The 19,866-nt window shown below is 42.4% G+C and overlaps 1 protein-coding gene across 1 annotated transcript in view; it reads left to right on the top strand.

The window, feature by feature from the left end:
* Positions 1-2,084: 2,084 nt before the first annotated feature.
* The window catches only part of LOC115111316 (disabled homolog 2-interacting protein-like), a 135,396-nt gene continuing 117,614 nt past the window's right edge, over positions 2,085-19,866 (top strand). Inside the window, 3 exon segments of the mRNA XM_029637238.2 lie at positions 2,085-2,515; positions 4,051-4,172; positions 4,382-4,508. Coding sequence (XP_029493098.2) covers positions 2,350-2,515; positions 4,051-4,172; positions 4,382-4,508 — 415 coding nt within the window. The 5' untranslated portion in view covers positions 2,085-2,349.

Genomic DNA, 19,866 nt, shown 5'->3' on the forward strand with positions numbered 1-19,866 from the left:
CCTTGGTTAGCGTGCACTCCGCCCTGCCCGCCACAGGAGTCGCTGGTGCGCGATGAGATAAGGATATCCCTACCGGCCAAACCCTCCCTAACCCGGACGACGCTATACCAATTGTGCGGGCCCATGGACCTCCCGGTCGCAGCCGGTTATGACAGAGCCTGGGCGCGAACCCAGGGTCTCTGGTGGCACAGCTGGCGCTGCAGCGGCCTTAACCACTGCGCCACCCGGGAGGCCCCCTAAATGCATGTTTTTCAACCGATCGCTGCCCGCACCCGCCTGCCCGACTAGCATCACTACTCTAGACGGTTCTGACTTAGAATATGTGGACAACTACAAATACCTAGGTGTCTGGCTAGACTGCAAACCCCCTTCCAGACTCATATTAAGCATCTCCAATCCAAAATTAAATCTAGAATTGGCTTCCTATTTCACAACAAAGCATCTTTCACTCACGTTGCCAAACATACCCTTGTAAAACTGACTATCATACCGATCCTCGACTTTGGTGATGTCATTTACAAAATAGCCTCCAACACTCTACTCAGCAAACTGGATGCAGTCTATCACAGTGCCATCCGTTTTGTCACCAAAGCCCCATATACCACCCACCACTGCGACCTGTATGCTGTCGTCGGCTGGCCCTTGCTACATATTCGTCACCAGAGCACTGGCTCCAGGTCATCTATAAGTCTTTGCTAGGTAAAGCTCTGCCTTATCTCAGCTCACTGGTCACCATAACAACACCCACCCGTAGCACGCGCTCCAGCAGGTATATCTCACTGGTCATCCCCAAAGCCAACACCTACTTTGGCCGCCTTTCCTTCCAGTTCTCTGCTGCCAATGACTGGAACGAACTGCAAAAAAAATAGCTGAAGTTGGAGACTTATATCTCCCTCACTAACTTTAAGCATCAGCTATCTGAGCAGCTAACTGATCGCTGCAGCTGTACTCAGCCCATCTGTAAATTTCCCATCTGTAAATAGCCCATCCAACTACCTACCTCATCCCCATATTGTTTTTATTTACTTTGTTTTGCTCTTTTGCACACCAGTATCACTACTTGCACATCATCATCTGCACATCTATCACTCCAGTGTTAATTTGCTAAATTGTAATTACTTCGCTACTATGGCCTATTTATTGCCTTACCTCCTTATGCCATATGCACACACTGTATATAGATTTTATATAACTCTGTGTTGTTGTTTTTTGTCGCACTGCTTTGCTTTATCTTGGCCAGGTTGCAGTTGTAAATGACAACTTGTTCTCAACTGGTCTACCTGGTTAAATAAAGGTGAAATAAAATTAAAACATATATTTTTTTTTTAACCTAAGTACACCACTGATTGTAAGTCACAATGACAATCAAATTAGAGGTCTGAAGACATACATACACTATGAATACTTACACTACACGGCCAAAAGTATGTGCTCTTCGAACATCTCATTCCAAAATCATGGGCATTAAAATGGAGTTGGTCCCCTCTTCTAATTGTGGCGAGCTTTACACCACTCCAGCCAACGCTTGGCATTGTGGGAATGGTAAACTTAGGCTTGTGTGCAGCTGCTCGGCCATGGAAATCAATTTCTTGACGCTCCCGTCTAAACAGTTTTTTTGCTGACCTTGCTTCCAGAGGCAGTTTGGAACTCGGTAGTGAGTGTTGCAACTGGGGTACACGATTTTTATGCGCTTCAGCACTCCGGGGTCCCATTCTGTGAATGTATGTGGCCTACCACTTAGCAGCTGAGCCGTTGTTGCTCCTAGGTATTTCCACTTCACAATAACAGCATTTACAGTTGAGATCTTTATGGAGATTGCATGGCTGTGTGCTGAATTTTATAAATGTGTCTTCTTCTATGGTATAATGTCGTTCGCAACGATGTGAAGTGCGGGTGTTATACACCTGTCAGCAACCATTGTGGCTGAAATAGCCGAATCCACTAATTTTGAAGGCGTGTCCATATACTTTTGACCATGTAGTGTATCTACTGCAGGGCTAAATACGCCTAGCTTCTACGTCCCATAAACGTTTCCAAAAAGTAATGTATTTAAAAGTAAATAAGAGAGAAACAAACCCGAAACAATTGATCACAGCCTAGGTCTATGCCAGACAGTTAATCCTTTAATTTAATTAAGGTGTTTAAGGACGTTGTAGCTGTGTCAAAACACGGCCCTATTTTCTGTCAGCAAGTTTTATTTTGTATTTGAAGTGTGAAATGCACAGCGCGAGGCCAAGAAGTTGTGGAAGCCATGTGGATGGTCCTGAAAAGTGAGAGTGAACATTCGCACGGATTATTCTCTTACTCTGAATTTCCATTTGTATTCATCATGGTGTGATATGCGAAACAATGCTTAAAGTAGATTACATGCCTCAATCATTAATAGCTGAGGGAGACGTCACTTTATTTTTGAATCGTTATCCCCGGGAAAAGTGCGCTCTACTTCGAAATAATATGCAGAATTTGGTGACCCATCTTTCACGATGTCAATTTCAAGGCTGGATGAGGGTTATCGGTAAGTAGCAATTAAACACAGCAAACGTGTTTAGCTAACTAGCTAGCTAATAGAACCTCAAGTACGGATGAAAGGGGGAGGAAGTCGCTTTGCCTCAAAGCAATCGGCTCCTAGCTAACTAGGTTGATATGCTTGAGAAAATGTTATTCCATGCACGTGAAGTAAACACTCCGTGTACAAAACAATACGAACACCTGCTCTTTCCATGACAGACTCACCAGGTGTATCCAGGCGAAAGCTATGATCCCTTATTGATGTCACTTGTTAAAACCACTTCAATCAGTGTGTAGATGAAGGGGGTGAGACATGTTAAAGGAGGATTTTTAAGCCTTGAGATAATTGAGACATGGATTGTGTGACATTGAGGGTGAATGGGCAAGACAAAAGTGCGCGGGGTATGGTAGTATGTACCAGGCGCACCTGTTTGTGTCAAGAACTGCAACGCTGCTGGGTTTTTCACGCTCAGCAGTTTCCCGTGTGTATCAATAATGGTCCACCACCCAAATGACATACAGCCAACTTAATACAACTGTGGGAAGCACTGGAATCAACATGTGCCAGCATCCCTGTCGAATGCTTTCGGCACCTTATAGAGCCGACGAGTTGAAGCTGTTCTGAGGGTGCAACTCAATATTAGAAAGGTGTTTTTAATGTTTGGCCAGCTCTAAATCAATATTCCTGATGTAGTAATTCTAGCTACCTAGCTACACATGAGTCATGACAGGTGAAAATCTAATTCATGTGTCTTTCCTTTTCTTCTTGACAAGTTATGAAACCATAATACCAATATTAAAATGCAGGATACAAGCTTGGTTGTGTAAAAAACAGTAACACAGTTGACAGGAGTGATGCAACCATTACAAAGAAAAAGTAAGCAGGACTAAGCTGTAAGCTTAACTGGACACACGGGACACTTATCCATGCTTCAGAAGAGGGAACAATCACTCAGCCTTGCTATGTCTTCAGTCTGATATGGGCACACACTTACTGACAATGCTGATGTAGCCTATCTTAAGGTTAACATCAAATGAGACAAAATCCTTCTTCCTCAAGCAGTATACTACTTGAACTTGTGAACATTAGAGGATGTAACACGCATGGGATATTTGACCCCTGGTAGTAACCTTAATCTCCCAGAAAGTGGGGATTACTAAAAGCACAGCGTTCGCCTGCAATGACATGATCTGTGCTGCCTGTACGAGACCACCATACTACAGTGAAGGTTATTGAATGATTCCCTTGATTTGATAAGGCTTGATGCCCTCTGTGTGATGTGGCAGAAGAAGGGATCTGAAAAATGCATTGATTGTTTGCTCTTTATCAGAGCTTAAATGAGTCCCGTCTCCACTGTACAATCCGGGATGCTGGCATGGTTTTTTATGTGCTCGTTTGTCATCCATTCCAATAGAAGGGACTTGCTTCTATGTACTTACAGGTACTGTAATTCATATTGGAATAAATACACTAAAGCCTATTAATGAAATGGAATCCACATTCATTGTCTGTCATAGCTTGTTATTATGCATGTTTTGCAGATATGAAGAGCTCATCAACTAACTGGATATCCTGCGGCCAGCCTTTCACTGAGCCTGTCATATGGAAGCCAAAGTTCTGCATAGTTACCGACTGTCAGCTACTCCTATTGGACAAACAAGAGGTATTTAACTCCTACTAAATAATGAATAGTATGTGGTGTGAGGATTGAAGAGAGGGGAAATCATGCAGGCCTACATTTGTATTCGTTTTTTTTAAGGAGAGTGGAATTCCACCCTTCTGGAGCCTGGAGTGAACTGTCCCATTGTTTATTACCAGTAGCAACTGTAGCATAAGTTGTTGTCATTGCCTGCTGTCCTGGCTGTTACCCAGATCCACCCACTGCTGCTGCAGGAGCGCCGGGCCGAGTCGTGCACGGTGTGGCTACTACGTCATACCCTCACTGTGCCCAGAGACTGCCACACCCTTGGAGACAAAACAGCCCTGGCCACAGACAACAGTAAGTACAGTCTACCCACTCCTACCCTACCAGACTGAGTACACATCACTCCACTATACTATGGGATGAAACACTTACCTGTCAATCAACACAGTAGAGTGTAAAATATGTGTAAAATATGTAAAATCTTACACAGTAAAATATGTGATCTTGTTCGTTCACTCCGTCTTTTTAGAAGAAATTCCAAAGTAATCAACAATCGGCAGCAGAGTAAACTAGGCTACTTGTTGTAAATATTGGTTTAGACATTTGACTAAGGATGGAGTCTGGAGTAACTGATTTTTGGCTTTGTTTGAGTCATAATGCTACAAATGAATTGAGCCTAGATGTAGGTAAATGAAACTTGATGCGAAAATTGCTTGTGGTGGTGAAATCAAGGCTTTTTTCCCAGAATGGGGATAAACTGCTTGTGGATTAGGCCTAACGGTGGAAGAGTGTGCTTAGACATGAAAAAATACTGAAACTAATGTTTTGCAAAATGTTCAGGTTTATGTTTAGGCTTGTCCTGGAGACAGAACTGAGTGATTTCTGCTAGATGGGCCAGCGGCAAAGTCAAAATTGGCTATATTGTAAAAATGTATGAAAACAAACATGTGCTTTTTTGAGCCAACAGCACCTCTTACTCTTACTTATTTCCTTTCCTTACCACTGGAGGTCTCAGCAGTCAATGACTCTGAACATCCTCAAACCTTTTCTAGTCATTCCTTTCCCAGTACACTGCAATAATGGCAAACTGTGACCACAGGACTCAAAATAGAAATTCCTTGGTGTTCGGTTCAACCAAGAATCAAAGATGATTCAATTCACAGGACTCTAGACAGCATGGGGATGCTGTGGGAGTTGAATGCTCGGTCTTATCTAGTTCGGCTCACTGTTAACAATTGCTGGAGGTGGCGCAAGGATATTTATTTCCATTTTCTGTGATCAGGTTTTCCTGCGCTTTCCGATGTAACGCACGTTGTGTAGTAGCCACAGTCGTGATTTGACCAGTTTTGAAAACGTCCGAGGGTTTCCTATCCACACATTCTGGCCATATGAACGTACTATATTCCTGGCATGAGTGGCAGGGCGCTGAAATGTTGCGCGATTTTTAACAAAATGTTCAAAAAAGTAGAGGGTCGACTGAAGAGGTTAAAAGACCTAGATGCACTATTGTAAAGTGGCTGTTCCACTGGATGTCATAAGGTGAAAGCACCAATTTGTAAGTCGCTCTGGATAAGAGCGTCTGCTAAATGACTTAAATGTAAATGTAAATGTGTAATATATTCCATACATTTGCCTATTATTGCTTGTTTTTGCACAGTAGTGTCCCTAGGTGTGCCCCAAGTAGAGTCCTTCATAGGTCAGTTTGGCATAGAATTGTTCACTGGCATAGAATTGTTCAAAGAGCTGATCCGTAAACCAGTCATATAACATTAATTTAAAAAAATGTATGACTCCAGAGTAGTAGGCTTTATTATGAATATTATTAGGCTATTATTACTACTATTACTATTCCCCTTCCCTGCATTAATTAATTTGTCTGCATATCTATTCACCATTTGGATAAAAGGAAACCATTTTATAATGCGATGTGTCACTCAAATCGCTTTGAGAGAAAGAGCCTTCTAATAAGACTTCTTACCTAATGAAAGCATGTAGCCGACATAACAAAATAAGAGCTTTACCTTCAATATTGTTTAGATAATCAAATAGCTTAAATTGAAATAAACCATTCCCAGACTCGAATATAGGCTGCAAAAATAGGCTACATTTATTTAGTAGGTTCCTCAAACTTTTACCAACCGCTCAGGTTTACACTTTTTACATGGCCTGCCTGTAGTCTAATGAACAAAAGCCTGAATTAATGTAATAAATAATTGATAATTAACTGAATTATCGAAAACAAATAGGCACTTTGTGCAAGCTGTGCACCCATCTACCTCGTCATTGTCCTTCCAAACTGGGGATTTCACTCGTGCAGCACCTGTTTCCCCTATAATGTTGTAGCCTATATTTCTCTCTGGTTAGGCCTATGCTAGACATTTTTGCGTGAGCTAGGCTAGTCCCGTGTAGCTTAGTTGGTAGAGAAAAAATGTAAAATGTCAACAAAAAATGTATCCAGGGAAAGTAAGCTTGACAATGTGTCATATACTTATGTGGGGAGAGGGAACATAAGCTCTGTGCGTGGACAATTTATAACGTTTTAGCATCACACAAATAAGGGATACTGTAGTTCCCAGCTCCAAACACTCTCAATGCGAGCGCGGCTGATGTCTTAAGTCTGCTCACAGAATGGAATTCGCAAACAAAACGCAACACATGAAGCTTCTGGGTTTTTAAAAAGTGTATTATCTTGATTTTAAATGTTTCCGACCTGCAATGTAATGGTTCTGAACCACGAGCCAGCCCACGGATTGAAATAATGTTTTCATTCTACCAGGAACCGTGGGTATCCGATCTGATGCAGGACTCCAGCCCCTAGCTGCTGTACCCCTTAGCTCCTGTGCCCTTAGCTGCTGTACCCCTTAGCTCCTGTGCCCTTAGCTGCTGTGCCCCTTAGCTCCTGTGCCCCTTAGCTGCTGTGCCCCTAGCTGCTGTTGCCCCTGCATCGCAACCTGGTTGTGTAGAGGAGAAGGTGGCCGGCCATTGGTCAGGATCTCAGAACTGAAGTGAGAGGGATTCTGAGCTATGTTTTGTTTAGTGACCATATGATGAAAAGAAAAAACATGCTGTGTCTTTAAGAGCTGAGTAGCGAAAGCTGGCAGCCAGGCCCTGAGTTGAGCTCAACCCAATCATAGTCTTGGAACGGCTACCAGATGTAGCGTAGCAGCAGCCAGAACACAGCAGAGCTGCCCCTGCAAAACTAGGCAGTGCTACTCACTGGGACAGGCGGGAGACGAGGATACATGTCTGTGCCTCACTCGATTCTACATCCTCACGCACACACACGCACAGGGCTGGCAGAAAGGAGTATGCCTCATTTGGTGCTGTGAAGTTATGGAGTTGAACAACGCGGCCAAACCGGAGAGCTACAATGGTAAGGAGAAGGTTTTAATAAAGCAGACAAACTGTTGAAGCCTGCTTCTGTCCCCGTGGCAAAGGGCGCTTTAAGGTTAGGAAGATTGTTAGTTGTTCACTTTGTGCTTTTCTCTCACTCAGTTCTGGTGAAGTGGGGTTGTTTGCTGTGGAGACAGATTGCTTGTGGAATTCCTATGAATCAGATGTTTTGTTCGAGTAGATAGAGCAGAAGCCTGGGGGTTCTAATACTGTATTCAACATACTGTTTACTAGGAAGAACTTTTAGTCCATTTGAACGCCACTAGGAAGAATGTTTTAGTCCATAGAGATTGTTAGTTGTGTTAGTTGAAAAAGTGATTGGACTGTTTACTGTTTTTGCATAGAATGTGATGTCTGGGGTATTTTTCTGTCTCAGAATAAATTGGAACACTCTGTGCAGCAACTGGATTTCCACTCTGTAATCTGTGGGCTGAATGACTCATAAAAATCCTGCGTTGGGTCTTCTGAGGAATAACAACTGCGCAGCACATCGGCTCAAGTGTGAGGACGTGTAGGAGTCACTAAGATGTTTGAGAAAACAACAGAGATTGTTTCTCTTAAAAGCTTGTACATTATTTTAACATTTCAGGATAACTTTTCAGTGTACTGTTGATGAGAAATTCTCCTTTGTTTCAAATAGCAATCCACTTGGAATACTTAGAATATTTCCACAGCAACACTTGGCTGACTTGGATTTATTCTGTTTTATTAGCCGGGCTCTGTGCCATTTTCAAACTTGTCATGAGAATACCACACTAACTTTAATTTCTTTGGAAATATAGTCTGTTCTCTTATTAAGTCCTACATCTAAGTGTACTTCAATGAGTTGAACTAATATCTAGTATCTATACAGTCGAGCATGGATTAGAGTAGTCACCCATCCTGGTGTTGGTGCTCAGACAGTCTTCCTCTAGGCTCTTGTCTGGGTTGTGCTGGCCCTATACTCCCCCTGATGCACCAGTCAGTAACCTAGACACTTCTTTGTTCATAACTGCCAGTATCTTCATGTCAATGCTCTGATATGATCAACACATTTACTTATACTATTCTTTAGTTCGTAAGAGTTTGAATGAAGACATCAGCCTATTTTTCTATTTAACATGCCCTATGGTTAATTTGAATACATATTTTAGAATTTCTAGCTTTATGAGCATTCAATGTTTTGGTGTGATGAATAATTAATTGAAGGATATTAGCACTTGCAGATTTCACTGTCAGTACTAAAGATACTGGTCTGGTACAGACCTTTTTTTACCTCTACTACTCTAACAGCTGAAAAACACAATCAGAAATTCCTTCTCAAATATTCATGAATATTGAGCTGAAATAGCAATATCAACAATATTACATAGTGTTTACTCATCATTCTCTTAAGTATCCAAACCCATTTGTTTTTCTGACACTAAGGGGTGACATGCTCCAGACAACCTGCAGTAGGCCTAAATCTAACACAAGGTGTTAGCATAATCTCGATGACATAATTATTAAATTGGACATAATCTGCTTTAGCATGAAAATTGTCAACATTTTCTTACTGTGTTGCAATAATGGATTGGCAGTAGCCTATAGTGGACATGTTATTGCAGTTTTGGGATGATCTTAACTCTACTGTTGTGGAGAAAGACCCAACATCCCACAGTGGCATTATACTTGGGTCCCATCCTTTTGTTCATCAATTTAGATGTCTCCCTAGTTACAAAAATGGTCATATTCACTGCCAACATTTAGATACAGTATGCCAATTTGTAAGTCGCTCTGGATAAGAGCGTCTGCTAAATGACTTAAATGTAAATGTAATGTCTTTCAAACCAAATAATCTAACCACTGTTGCCTGATTTTGAAATGTCAATGTAACAATTATAAACTGTCAAATGTGTTGTACGGCGGTTTACTAAAAATCTCCCATGTTTTTTTCCTTCCAATTTTACCAAGTAGGCTAAACAGTTTTGTTTTTATCCCCTCTAGCATGGGAGAACTTGTCTGCTTGGGATGAGTCCCCCCTCCAGATTGAAAAATTCCTCCAGTGTACATAAATGGAATTAGGAGCTAGAAGCAGAACTGCCATGTCTGTCGGTGCCATCTTGGCAATTAAGTGTCCGCCTTATTTCCGTGACCAAAGAACTCTAATATAGGTTAGAAAATAATATCTCGAAAGTCTATTTGCATTGGATTATTTACAGTGCCCCTTAAAAAAGTGGTACGGCTTGCTCATGCCTTTTGAGTTAAAGCTGAGGATTGTGGATGACATTTTAATGGGTCCATTTTGGCCCTCTTGAAAGGCAAAGTGCTTGCCTCTGAATTTATTACACTTCTTTTTGACTCAACTTTTTGGGGCGTTAAACTGCGTAGGTGCATTAAATCTAGCTTTAAACTGATAAGTGTTGAAGATTCATTTGTAACCTTTTTAGTGTATGCAATGGTAGTTTTTGTTTTTAAATCCACTTTATCCTATACAGTTGTGAAAGTATGTTGGCTAGCTGACACCAGCTCTTCCAATTCATTTAGGTGGAAACATGAGGGTGTCACTCATCAAATTGTCTTTGAATATAGTAACAAGGCTCAGTTGTCAATGCTCCTGCTATGTGCTTCAGTGTTTTTACTGATCGGTATGATGACAGTTGCCTTTGACACTTCAATTCACCTCGAGAGCAAGGTACTGATTTGAGAGATTTTACATTTCTATGAAATGTTTGCGATTTAATGATACGGGTCCCTTTACTCAGCTCAGTTGTATTAGAGCGGAGTAACTGATTTAATTGTCAGATATATAAAAATAAAGGTAAAATGTTGACTAGCTTAGGCTACATGGTTTGACTAAATGGTGCGAAGTATTTGACACACTAGTTCTCTTTTTCTATTCTTTAAACTCCACCTGTTGAGCCACTGTGGTTAAATGTTGAGCTGCCAAGGAGAAGACAATAAGCAGATGTCCCTTCACTGTAGATCTCGTGTATATGTCTTTGACATATACACATAAACATGTTAAAGTGTGTGGGCTTGTGACATTTGAAGTCCGAATTCCTTCAGAGAGGAACTTGGCTCAGCTGGCCGTCATACGCCAGGGCAATTTGCTGACCTCACATGCTGCACATAAGTGTCTTTGTCTGTGAAAAATCAGCTGACTTGTATTAATCCCCTGCCCAATCTTCACTGTTGTTTCTATAGTCCTCCACTCAGGAAGTTCTGTCTTGCACAGCTAGTCAGGGCAGTGGGCTGGAGTGCACCACACAATGATAGACTCATAGCGATGAGTTGAGAACATATATCACTTCTGTAGTGAATAAGAGTTCAAAGTTCATACCATTCGCAACCAAAGCTCACACTGATGTTTGCTTCGTTCTGTAGTTATTATCTGAACCATTCTGACATCAAACCGTCGTCCTCGGAACAGGAGGTTATATTGTCGTCAAGGCTTTATATAGGAAGGGAGAGGAGGGCGTGTTTGAAAAGTTTTATAGCCCATGTCCCTTCACAAGGCCACTGATTGTCTTATGAAAACCCAAATATCACATTTTAGAAGCTAAAATCACATTTCACCCCATCACAAATCATTTCATATTCAAACATTTAAATTGAACAACAATTCCATGTGAATCTAATAACTCTGATGTGTAGACTTTCCCCTGTAGAGTTTGTCATCTTAACATTGATAAGAATGTCTCAGATGACAACCGAACTGACATCATATTCATAATGTACCACCACATATGTTCAATTGGTTGGATTACCAGAACATAGTTAATTTCCCCCTACCTTCTGATGTTCCCAGAATCTCTATGTTAACCAAGGGTTTTGCAAATGTAACATCAGTAGGGTAGAGAAAGTGGGGAAGAGGTATTTTTGACTGTCATAAACCTACCCCCAGGCCAATGTCATGACACTTCTTTTGAAGGACATTTCACAAGGCTTGTGAAGCCTGCCTTCTCAGTTCTGACTCCAGCGACCTACTGTAGCCTGACTGTGACGGCCTCTCTTTGAGTTGAGAGAAGGGGGAAACGGCCGGGCCATTGTGGATGTCTCTAACTTACTGTTTAGCTTTCAGAGGGAAGGATCAAAGGCACTCTTTCGAGAGAGAGAGAGAGAGAGAGAGAGAGATATGCAATCCACAGGTACTGTACATTCCAATCAAACAATGCTTTTGAATGTACCCCTCCACATTGACTCGGTACTGGTACTCCTTGTATATAGCCTTGTTTTTGTGTTACTATTTTATTTTTCATTTAGCAAATATTTGTCTTTTAAAATCTGCATTGTTGGGAATGGGCTTGTAAGTAAGCATTTCACTGTAGTCTACACCCTGTTGTATTTGGCACGTGTGACCAATACCATTTTGAGTTGATATGTATGTTTTCAATCTAGATGTAAAAAATATAGTTTGCTGCCATGGTAACGCCAGTATAGAAATGCCAGCCGGTAGCTCTTCAATCATGCCAAGTTGTTGGCAGAATGTGTTGTACTGTATAGGTGTAAGTCAGCAAGCAGTAGGTGCATTAAACACCAGATTGGTGTGAATTTTAATGGTATAATTCTCCATCAGGAGTCACATTCCAATACATTAAAACAGACACAGAAATGTGGCAGGGCTGTAATAGCCCGTAAACTTGAGTGAAACCATGCAGCATGAGGATGGTTTTTGTGTTGGTTTTTTGCTGTTTGCATCGTGCTGTGTTGTCAAGAATGTTTGGCTTAAAAGTATTTCAGACCTGGTTGGATGCTGTACACCTTGTCTAGTGATTGCATTTTGTGTCTCTAGACTGCTCTCGTCAATGTACAATAGCTCAGAGTCACACTGCCTGCAGAAACAATAGTTCCTTACCAGTTTACAACCAACTGGATTGAGAAGGTAGAGAGAATGTACACAACACTGCTTATTATCCTTCCATCAGGACATTATTTCTGTACACTTTTCAAACCACGTTCTCCAGAGGGAAACCCATCTTTTCCATTCATTTGCCACGCTCACTCACTCCTAGAATCCTCTATGTGCTCGAATAATGTCGCTTGGATGATAAATTATGACAATCTCAATCTTTACTTGGGTTGTAAAATTCCGGAAAACATTCCCAGTTTTCTGGATCTTTCTGAAACTTTGCAATCCTAATCTTTACATATAGACACACAGTCAGCATGCTATTGATAGGATTGCTAATCCTGATAAAAGTAGAGCTGGGACAATAAACAGAAAATGATCGATACTGACCGAACCAATCATTTATCGAGGAAATTTTACTGATTTGGATAATAACGATAAGTAGCCTTTACTAAAGGAATGTGAAGTTTGAAATGTTGTAGCCTAAGTCTTATGGCTGTGCGATATGGGCAAAATGTCATATTACATTAAAAAATGGTGTCCTTTGACAGCTCTTTGGTCTTGGCCATAGTGGAGTTTGGAGTGTGACTGTGGACAGGTGTCTTTTATACTGATAACAAGTTCAAACAGGTGCCATTAATACAGGTAACGAGTGGAGGACAGAGGAGCCTCTTAAAGAAGAAGTTACAGGTCTGTGAGAGCCAGAAATCTTGCTTGTTTGTAGGTGACCAAATACTTATTTTCCACCATAATTTGCAAATAAATTCATAAAAAATACTACAATGTGATTTTCTGGATTTTTTTCCCCCTCATTTTGTCTGTCATAGTTGAAGTGTACCTATGATGAAAATACAGGCATCTCTCATCTTTTTAAGTGGGAGAACTTGCACAAATGATGGCTGACTAAATACTTTTTTGCCCCACTGTATATCTATCCTACCCTGCCTTTCTAAGGTCTTCGAAAGCCAAGTTAACAAACAGATCACCGACCATTTCGAAACCCACCGTATCTTCTCCACTATGCAATCTGGTTTCCTAGCTGGTCATGGGTGCACCTCAGCCACGCTCAAGGTCCTAAACGATATAACAGCCATCGATAAGAGACAGTACTGTGCAGCTGTATTCATCGACCTGGCCAAGGCTTTGGACTCTGTCAATCACCACATTCCTTTTGGCAGACTCGACAGCCTTGGTTTCTCAAATGACTGCCTTGCCTGGTTCACCAACTACTTCTCAGACAGAGTTCAGTGTGTCAAATTGGAGGGCCTGTTGTCCGTACCTCTGGATGTCTATGGGGGTGCCACAGGGTTCAATTCTCGGGCCGACTCTTTTCTCTGTATGCAACAATAATGTCTCTCTTGCTGCTGGTGATTCTCTGATCCACCTCTACGCAGACGACACCGTTCTGTATACCTCTTGCCCTTCTTTGGAAACTGTGTTAACTAACCTCCAGACGAGCTTCAGTGCCATACAACTCTCCTTCCTTGGCATCCAGCTGCTCTTAAACGCAAGTACATTTAAATGCATGCTCTTCAACCGATCGCTGCCCGCCCGTCCAGCATCACTAATCTGGATGGTTCTGACTTAGAATATGTGGACAACTACAAATACCTAGGTATCTGGTTAGACTGTAAACTCTCCTTCCATACTCACATTAAGCATCTCCAATCCAAAATTAAATCTAGAATCGGCTTCCTATTTCACAACAAAGCATCCTTCACTCATGCTGCCAAACATACCCTCGTAAAACTGACTATCCTGCCGATCCTTGACTTCGGCGATGTCTTTTACAAAATAGCCTCCATCACTCTACTCAGACTGCATCCAATTTGTTATCACAGTGCCATCCATTTTGTCACCAAAGCCCCATATACTACCCACCACTGCGACATGTATGCTCACGTTGGTTGGCCCTCGCTTCATATTCGTCGCCAAACCCACTGGCCACAGGTCATCTATCATTTTTTGCTAGGTAAAGCCCCGCCTTATCTCAGCTCACTGGTCAACATAGCAGCACCCACCCGTAGCACGGGCTCCAGCATGGAATATTTCACTGTTTACCCCTATAGCCAATTCTTTCTTTGGCCGCCTTTCCTTCCAGTTCTCTGCTGCCAATGACTGGAACTAACTGCAAAAATCACTGAAGCTGGAGACTCATATCTCCCTTACTAACTTTAAGCACCAGCTGTCCGAGCAGCTCACAGATCACTGCACCTGTACATAGCCCATCTGTAAATAACCCATCCAACTACCTCATCCCCATACTGTTATTTTTGCTCCATTGCACCCCAGTATCTCTACTTGCACATCATCTGCACATCTATCACTCCAGTGTTTAAATTGTAATTATTTCGCCACTATGGCCTATTTATTGCCTCACCTCCCTTATCTTACCTCATTTGCACACACTGTACATAGAAAAAAAGTACATTGTGTTATTGACTGTATGTTTGTTTATTCTATGTTTAACTCTGTGTTGTTGTTTGTGTCGCTTTGCTTTATGTTGGCCAGGTCACAGTTGTAAATGAGAACTTGTTCTCAACTAGCCTACCTGGTTAAATAAAGGTGAAATTAAATGTTTAAAAAGTACTAGTAAAAAGTTTGGACACACCTACACATTCAAGGGTTTTTCTTTATTTATACTGTTTTTCTACATTTATAGAATAATAGTGAAGACATCAAAGCTATGAAATAACACGTATGGAATCATTTAGTAACCAAGAAAATATATTTTATATTTGAGATTCTTCAAAGTAGCCACCCTTTTCCTTGATGACAGCTTTGCACACTCGTGGCATTCTCTGTCAGCTTTATATATATATACACGTTTTGTTTTTTAAGTAACTGGGGCACATTAATGTTATTTATTTATCCTTAGATTGATCGTTATTGTGATAATTGAGTCCATTTATGGTGATATGGACGTTTTCCCTCTAGATGAAAGCCAATGCAGAGCACAAGACCTGGAATTAGTACTGAAGTTTTGGCAAAGTTTTTGTTGGTAAGAGCTGGGTGGAGTAATAAGCTGATTTAGGGTGTTTAGAACAATCCTTTATCTGGTATCACTAGTTATCTTTGAGTATAAAGATATCCTTCACTGTAGTGATGAGGACCAGTCTCAAGTAGAACCTTCTCCACAACCAAAACTGGGATTTGAAAGCCAACAGTGAAGTTTACACTCACTGGACAGTTAGGTACACCATCCCGGTCACGAAAATGGATCGCTCCTACAGACAGCGAGTCACATGGCCATGGCTTTTTATATAACGCAGGCTAGGGTTTTTCAAGAGCCAGTATCTAGGGTTTTTCACGCGCCAGTATCTAGGGTTTTTCACGCGCCAGTATCTAGGGTTTTTCACGCGCCAGTGTCTAGGGTTTTTCACGCGCCAGTGTCTAGGGTTTTTCACGCGCCAGTGTCTAGGGTTTTTCACGCGCCAGCATCTAGGGTTTTTCACGCGCCAGTATCTAGGGTTTTCGCCAGTATCTAGGGTTTTTCACGCGCCAGTATCTAGGGTTTTTCACGCGCCAGTATACGCGCCAGTATCTAGGGTTTTTCACGCGCCAGTATCTAGGGTTTTTCACGCGCCAGTATCTAGGGTTTTTCACGCGCCAGTATCTAGGGTTTTTCACGCGCCAGTGTCTAGGGTTTTTCACGCGCCAGTGTCTAGGGTTTTTCACGCGCCAGTATCTAGGGTTTTTCACGCGCCAGTATCTAGGGTTTTTCACGCGCCAGTATCTAGGGTTTTTCACGCGCCAGTGTCTAGGGTTTTTCACGCGCCAGTGTCTAGGGTTTTTCACGCGCCAGTGTCTAGGGTTTTTCACGCGCCAGTGTCTAGGGTTTTTCACGCGCCAGTGTCTAGGGTTTTTCACGCGCCAGTGTCTAGGGTTTTTCACGCGCCAGTGTCTAGGGTTTTTCACGCGCCAGTGTCTAGGTTTTTCACGCGCCAGTGTCTAGGGTTTTTCACGCGCCAGTGTCTAGGGTTTTTCACGCGCCCGTGTCTAGGGTTTTTCACGCGCCAGTGTCTAGGGTTTTTCACGCGCCAGTGTCTAGGGTTTTTCACGCGCCAGTGTCTAGGGTTTTTCACGCGCCAGCGTCTAGGGTTTTTCACGCGTCAGCGTCTAGGGTTTTTCACGCGTCAGCATCTAGGGTTTTCGCCAGTATCTAGGGTTTTTCACGCGCCAGTATCTAGGGTTTTTCACGCGCCAGTATCTAGGGTTTTTCACGCACCAGTATCTAGGGTTTTTCACGCACCAGTATCTAGGGTTTTTCACGCACCAGTATCTAGGGTTTACCGGGAATGGTGTGTCAAATAAAAAACATCCGGTCAGCGAAATCCTGTGGGTGAAAACAGCTCTTTGATGAGAGCGGTCAAAAGGACAATGGCAAGAATTGTGTAAGCTAACAGGCGGGCAACCAACCAACAAATGCCATCCGCATACCACCCTGCATACCGCTGCTGGCTTGCTTCTGAAGCTAAGCAGGGTTGGACCTGGTCAGTTCCTGGATGGGAGACCAGATGCTGCTGGAAGTGGTGTTGGAGGGCCAGTAGGAGGCACTCTTTCCTCTGGTCTAAAAAAATATCCCAATGCCCTGTATAGGGTGCTGTCTTTCGGATGGGACGTTAAACGGGTGTCCTGACTCCGAGGTCATTTAAGATCCCATGGCACATATCGTAAGAGTAGGGGTGTTAACCCTGGTGTCCTGGCTAAATTACCAATCTGGCCCTCAAACCATCACGGTCACCTAATAATCCCCAGTTTACAATTGGCTCATTAATCCCCCTCCTCTCCCCTGTAACTATTCCCCAGGTCGTTGCTGCAAATGAGAACGTGTTCTCAGTCAAATTACCTGGTAAAATAACGGATAAATAAAAATGGCGGTACAACAGTGGTGTGCAGAACGGCATCTTGGAACGCACAACTCATTGATCCTTTTCATGGATGGGCTATTGCATCAGACGACCACACCGGGTTCCACACCTATCAGCTAAAAACAAGAAGAATCAGCTCCAGTGGGCACGCAATCACCAACATTTGAGGACAATTGAGGAGTGAAAAAAAATTGCCTGGAATATGACCGCGAGTTCAGTTTACTTGAGTGGCAAGCACAGTCCCCAGACCTCAACCCAATAAAGCATCTTTGGGATGAGATGGAACAGGCTGTTCACAGCATGAATGTACCGCTGTTCTGGAGGAAAAGGGGGGTCCGACCCACTACTAGATGGGTGTACCTAATAAATACCCAATATCTCACATTGGTCATATGCACGACTACAAAAAAGATGGGAACAGCATGCAGACTCAAGTAGGTCACCCAGACCTCTGTTTCCTGCTCATGAGACATTTTCCGCAGCCTGGCGTGAAACACCTCTGCCTGTATTTCTGGCCTTGGCTTTTTAAACAACGACAGATTTTGGAACACTGCTGATTTGAGAGAGCTCCAGAGATTACTCTTGTTTTTGGAAGAGCAGAGCTGTGGAGAATTGGAGAATTCACAGCCCCCAGGCTTTTCACAGAGAAGCCTCTCATGGCAGCGGGTGGGCGCAGGTGGGAGGGAGCAGCACTAGGTGCTGTATGTGTTACGCCCCTGAAAACAGGGGAGAAATAATCACGAGAGTGATACGGTGTTGTATTCTCAAGTCAACATTTAGTTCAATCATTTCACAAAAGTAACACATTACATAACAGAAAACCCATTATACAAATAACACAGCAAAATATCTTATTAACAACACGCACGTTCATTCACAATCGACATAAAATGGCAGCTACTCTCAGTACGATGCTATCCTTCACTTCAACCGAGCAGGGCTAATATTACTCTCTTCAAACTTAACTCGAACTTCCTCAAGACGTTACTAAAACACACCTTAAACACTCTTGACATGTTCGCTAGTTATAACATTTAAATTACTATTTTTATCATCAATAAAGTACCTGAAAACAGGGGAGAAATAATCACGAGAGTGATACGGTGTTGTATTCTCAAGTCAACATTTAGTTCAATGAGAAAAAGACCGCGAATTTCCCCAGGAATATGGGTGGAGACCAGAGCAATCGATCTCCGGCTCATAGATTAAAAGCATTTCGTAGATCACAGATTAACACTTTTAGGCACCACAAAATAAAGTAATCAATATAACGTTTACACATTACTCTCACAATTCGTACCCTTTGACAGATTTGAACTTTAACACAATTATATGAATGTTATCAATCTCTATCAACTAATACTGAATGCATATTTTAACCTTAGATGTTTTAAGATCCTCACATACTATGAACTTACTAATACTTTTCAATGTATAACAGGCTATGAATATGTCCTTTAACCTGTCACACTCTCCCCGACAAAATAAATGTTGTCCCAACATTACCAACATTGTCTTCTTCAACAGTTCGTATGCACTGGACCTAGAAAATCCTCTTCTGTAAGGTAGTACTTGAGCAGAAGTCACGGGTCACAGTTCAAATATAACTAACAAGTTATATTCACAGTCCATATCTGTTGACCAGCTATATAACATAAGCAGTATTTTCTCATACTATTGATCAACAGTCCATCAATTTTAATGATCTATATGCATAGTCTGTAAATTGTCTCTTTTGACAGTCTGTGAAATCTGACAGTAGTCCATGGTCAAACATGTCAACTCTGTAGCCTTATGTTTGCTGAAGCCCATACATGTAAGGTGGTTGAAAGTAACATTGCTGTAGTGATGGCAGCCATGGAACCAGTCCTGGTGCAGAGTAGACAGGGAACAACTGTGGCTGTATACTGTAGCAGGAAGGGATACCAAGCTGATCATAGGTGATACGTCTTGGAGGGTGTCTCTCTCTTTGTGGCAGCTGGTAGGCTGGTTCCTCAGGTTCAGAAGCATCAGTATATGAAGGAAAGGCACTTGGTGGACGATCATCAGGCAAATTTTCAGCAGGCAAGTTACTCTCCTCAGCAGGCAGGTCTTTAACTGTTGTTGTCTCCTCCAGCCGCTTTTCAACAAGAGGCTGTGCTGGTAGCGTATCAGGGACTGGCACTGCAACTGTCCGTTTCACTGTTGGGGGCCTGTGTTCCCACTCCCTCGCTGGTTCAGCATTCCTCTCCTCAGGTACTGTAGGAGATGTGGGAACCTGTAGCGGATCATGATGAAGGTCATATTCATCCCCACTGTCTTCATCAGAATCTAGAGTCTGTGATGCAGGCTGGTGTCTCCTCGTTTTCTGACTTTTGTCCACTTTGGTCATTTCTGGTTGTGTCTCAAAAGGTAAGTGGTCACAGGACATGAGCAGATTTCTGTGCAGGACCCTGGAGCGTCCCCTACCCTTTTCTGGTCTCAATTCATAAATCGGCAGGTCTGAACCCATTTGTCTCACCACTGTGTGAATTGTATCTTCCCAATAGTTACGGAGTTTTCCTGGTCCTCCTCTTGGTGTCAGGTTTTTAATCAGAACTCGCTCGCCAGGCTGTAGCACTGAACTCCTAACTTTAGTGTCATAGTACTTCTTACTTCT

Source organism: Oncorhynchus nerka, linkage group LG27, assembly GCF_034236695.1.
Source record: "Oncorhynchus nerka isolate Pitt River linkage group LG27, Oner_Uvic_2.0, whole genome shotgun sequence".
Lineage (NCBI taxonomy): Eukaryota > Metazoa > Chordata > Actinopteri > Salmoniformes > Salmonidae > Oncorhynchus > Oncorhynchus nerka.